This window comes from Sinocyclocheilus anshuiensis, unplaced genomic scaffold, assembly GCF_001515605.1.
Source record: "Sinocyclocheilus anshuiensis isolate Anshui unplaced genomic scaffold, SAMN03320099.WGS_v1.1 scaffold2803, whole genome shotgun sequence".
In the NCBI taxonomy this organism is placed as follows: domain Eukaryota; kingdom Metazoa; phylum Chordata; class Actinopteri; order Cypriniformes; family Cyprinidae; genus Sinocyclocheilus; species Sinocyclocheilus anshuiensis.
The window spans coordinates 35,412-39,809 of NW_015551013.1; the positions used below are offsets into that span (position 1 = coordinate 35,412).

The window sequence follows — 4,398 nt, forward strand, 5'->3', positions numbered from 1 at the left end:
GATGGTGTGGGCCTCCGGAGCAGACCGAGATCCCGCAGCTCTTTGGCGTGTGCGGAGTTTAACTCTAAAAAAAACTCGACTCACAAGACAAAAAACATGAAAACACCGTTCTGACGGGAGAGAGAGAAGCCGCAGTGTGTGCACGCGCCGCCGTACTGTAAAAATTTTTAAAAAAACTTGTGTGTACATGTATATTTCCCATGTGTAATGTGTGTTTCCCATGTGTAACGCGTGTTTGTGTCTGTGTATAATGCGTGTTTCCTGTGTGTGTAACGTGTGTGTGTGTCCCTGTGTAAAGTGTGTTTCCCGTGTGTGTGTGTGTCCCTGTGTAACATGTGTTTCCCATATGTAAAGTGTGTGTTTCCCGTGTGTAACGCCTGTTTGTGTCTGTAATGTGTGTGTTTCGCGTGTGTGTCAGGAGAAGAGCAGCGTGTGCGAGCGCTACCGTGAGGTGTGTGAGGAGCTGAGCGTGATGAAGAGGCGCAGCGAACGCGAGGCCGAGGCGCTGAGAGAACACCTGAGACTGGCACTGAGCGCGCTGCACGAGGGACAGCAGACCGACAACACACATGCACACACCTCCTGAGGGGAGGAGCCTCAGTCACGTGCCTTCAGTTCAGTCCAATCAGCTGCAGGGATTCCGACCGGCCAATCAGCTGCAGGACACTGGAACAAACGCTTCTGCACTTTCTCATGTCTGTATGTGTGTGTTCGACTCCTGGAAACAAAACTGGAATGTCTCACTGTCGCTAGCACAGTGTGGAAGAACTGGACACACGCACATACGTATGTGAACGATCAGAGTCTCAGTGCGTTTATCTGCCAAACTAACATCTGATTATGTGCCTCCAGTACCAGTGTGTGTGTGTGTCCTTTGTGCCACAAAAACAAAAAGAGCTTTGCTTTAATGAGCCAATGTTTTTTTAAAAGATGTTGTCATATTTAATTTTAGAGTTTAACGCATATGTAAACATATAACACTATGACTAATAAAACTTGGGTTATTTGGTCTCTGTGAAGTCTGAGTGATTGTCCTTTAAATCTTATTACAATGTTTTGTCTTCACAAAGCTGAAATCATATGAAGAATCAGAAGTGAAAAGTTCAGAGTTGTGGTAAATTGAGTGTTGATTGCCATTGAAGCGAAACCAGAACGGGTCAGTTGTGTTAATAACCAGCAGAGGTGAGTTGATGTGGCAGTGATTGACTAACTAGTGTTAAAGACTGTTCATGTACAATGTGATAATCTGAGTGTATTTATATTTCTAGTGACACTAAACTTAAGTCTAAATCAGATGTTTTTGACTCAAGTCCACCCACTGTCCACAACAATATTCAAAGGCATCATAGGTTTTTTTTAGATATTAATTTCCATGACTTTTCCTGTTCTAGCAATCAAACTTTCAAATATCCCGGTTTTACGAAACTGAGAATCCTATTTTTCATGGACAAAAAATGCATTAAAATAAGAAATACCTTAATTTTTGGTTCTTTTATCTGATCTGAATGTTTGTTTTGTGTTGTTTTAAGTCATCGAGGCCTTCAGTGGGCCCCGGACCCCTGATTTACAATCATTGATCTAACATGTTTAGTGTTTTTAATCTTCAATCTCAATCATATCTTCTTCATATCACTCACAAACTAAGGAGAAAAGAGCGTGAGCGTGTTTCTGCTACACGCATGATCTGACCTTCGCGAGCTTGTTTCTGCTACACGCGTGATCTGACCTCTGGGAGCGTGTTCCGCGTGCGTGTTCCTGCTACACGAATGATCTGACCTCCGTGAGCGTGTTCCGCGAGCGTGTTCCTGCTACACGCGTGATCTGACCGCCGTGAGTTTGTTTCTGCTACACGCGTGATCTGACCTCCGCGAGTGTGTTTCTGCTACACGCATGATCTGACCGCCGCGAGAGTGTTCCTGCTACACGCGTGAGCTGACCTCCGCGAGAGTGTTCCTGCTACACGCGTGAGCTGACCTCCGCGAGAGTGTTCCTGCTACACGCGTGAGCTGACCTCCGCGAGAGTGTTCCTGCTACACGCGTGAGCTGACCTCCGCGAGAGTGTTCCTGCTACACGCGTGAGCTGACCTCCGCGAGAGTGTTCCTGCTACACGCGTGAGCTGACCTCCGCGAGAGTGTTCCTGCTACACGCGTGAGCTGACCTCCGCGAGAGTGTTCCTGCTACACGCGTGAGCTGACCTCCGCGAGAGTGTTCCTGCTACACGCGTGAGCTGACCTCCGCGAGAGTGTTCCTGCTACACGCGTGAGCTGACCTCCGCGAGAGTGTTCCTGCTACACGCGTGAGCTGACCTCCGCGAGAGTGTTCCTGCTACATACGTGATTTGACCTCCGTGAGCGTGTTTCTGCTACACGCGTGATCTGACCTTCGCGAGCTTGTTTCTGCTACACGCGTGATCTGACCTCCGCGAGCGTATTCCTGCTACACGGTGATATGACCTCTGCGAGCGTGTTCCTGCTACACGCGTGATCTGACCTCCGCGAGCGTGTTCCTGCTACACGCGTGATCTGACCTCCGCGAGCGTGTTCGTGCTACACGCGTTATTCCTGCTACACGCGTGAGCTGACCTCCGCGAGAGTGTTCCTGCTACACGCGTGAGCTGACCTCCGCGAGAGTGTTCCTGCTACATACGTGATTTGACCTCCGTGAGCGTGTTTCTGCTACACGCGTGATCTGACCTTCGCGAGCTTGTTTCTGCTACACGCGTGAGCTGACCTCCGCGAGAGTGTTCCTGCTACATGTGTGATCTAGCCTCCACGAGCGTGTTCCTGCTACATGTGTGATCTAGCCTCCACGAGCGTGTTCCTGCTACATGTGTGATCTAGCCTCCACGAGCGTGTTCCTGCTACATGTGTGATCTAGCCTCCACGAGCGTGTTCCTGCTACATGTGTGATCTAGCCTCCACGAGCGTGTTCCTGCTACATGTGTGATCTAGCCTCCACGAGCGTGTTCCTGCTACATGTGTGATCTAGCCTCCACGAGCGTGTTCCTGCTACATGTGTGATCTAGCCTCCACGAGCGTGTTCCTGCTACATGTGTGATCTAGCCTCCACGAGCGTGTTCCTGCTACATGTGTGATCTAGCCTCCACGAGCGTGTTCCTGCTACATGTGTGATCTAGCCTCCACGAGCGTGTTCCTGCTACATGTGTGATCTAGCCTCCACGAGCGTGTTCCTGCTACATGTGTGATCTAGCCTCCACGAGCGTGTTCCTGCTACATGTGTGATCTAGCCTCCACGAGCGTGTTCCTGCTACATGTGTGATCTAGCCTCCACGAGCGTGTTCCTGCTACATGTGTGATCTAGCCTCCACGAGCGTGTTCCTGCTACATGTGTGATCTAGCCTCCACGAGCGTGTTCCTGCTACATGTGTGATCTAGCCTCCACGAGCGTGTTCCTGCTACATGTGTGATCTAGCCTCCACGAGCGTGTTCCTGCTACATGTGTGATCTAGCCTCCACGAGCGTGTTCCTGCTACATGTGTGATCTAGCCTCCACGAGCGTGTTCCTGCTACATGTGTGATCTAGCCTCCACGAGCGTGTTCCTGCTACATGTGTGATCTAGCCTCCACGAGCGTGTTCCTGCTACATGTGTGATCTAGCCTCCACGAGCGTGTTCCTGCTACATGTGTGATCTAGCCTCCACGAGCGTGTTCCTGCTACATGTGTGATCTAGCCTCCACGAGCGTGTTCCTGCTACATGTGTGATCTAGCCTCCACGAGCGTGTTCCTGCTACATGTGTGATCTAGCCTCCACGAGCGTGTTCCTGCTACATGTGTGATCTAGCCTCCACGAGCGTGTTCCTGCTACATGTGTGATCTAGCCTCCACGAGCGTGTTCCTGCTACATGTGTGATCTAGCCTCCACGAGCGTGTTCCTGCTACATGTGTGATCTAGCCTCCACGAGCGTGTTCCTGCTACATGTGTGATCTAGCCTCCACGAGCGTGTTCCTGCTACATGTGTGATCTAGCCTCCACGAGCGTGTTCCTGCTACATGTGTGATCTAGCCTCCACGAGCGTGTTCCTGCTACATGTGTGATCTAGCCTCCACGAGCGTGTTCCTGCTACATGTGTGATCTAGCCTCCACGAGCGTGTTCCTGCTACATGTGTGATCTAGCCTCCACGAGCGTGTTCCTGCTACATGTGTGATCTAGCCTCCACGAGCGTGTTCCTGCTACACACGTGATCTGACAGCTCGCTGTGTGTTTCAGGGCAAGATGGAGCTGCAGGAGACCATCAGCGTATGGAAGCAGAAGGCTCACAGAAGGCTCGAGACCGAAGCCCAGCGTCCGGCCGACTTCCTGTCCAAGTTTTACCACTTGAGCGTGTTCCTGCTACACGCGTGATCTGACTGCCGTGAGCGTGAACACGCTCAAGTG

At 51.0% G+C, this 4,398-nt stretch overlaps 1 protein-coding gene across 1 annotated transcript in view; it reads left to right on the forward strand.

Moving 5' to 3' along the window:
• LOC107661081 (TRIO and F-actin-binding protein-like) overlaps positions 1-1,005 on the forward strand; it is a gene marked incomplete at its 5' end in the record, with an annotated part of 8,870 nt that extends 7,865 nt beyond the window's left edge. Inside the window, one exon of the mRNA XM_016450527.1 lies at positions 419-1,005. Within this exon, the coding sequence (XP_016306013.1) occupies positions 419-586 (168 nt within the window). The remainder of the gene's footprint in view (positions 1-418) is intronic.
• Between the last annotated feature and the right edge of the window lie 3,393 nt (positions 1,006-4,398).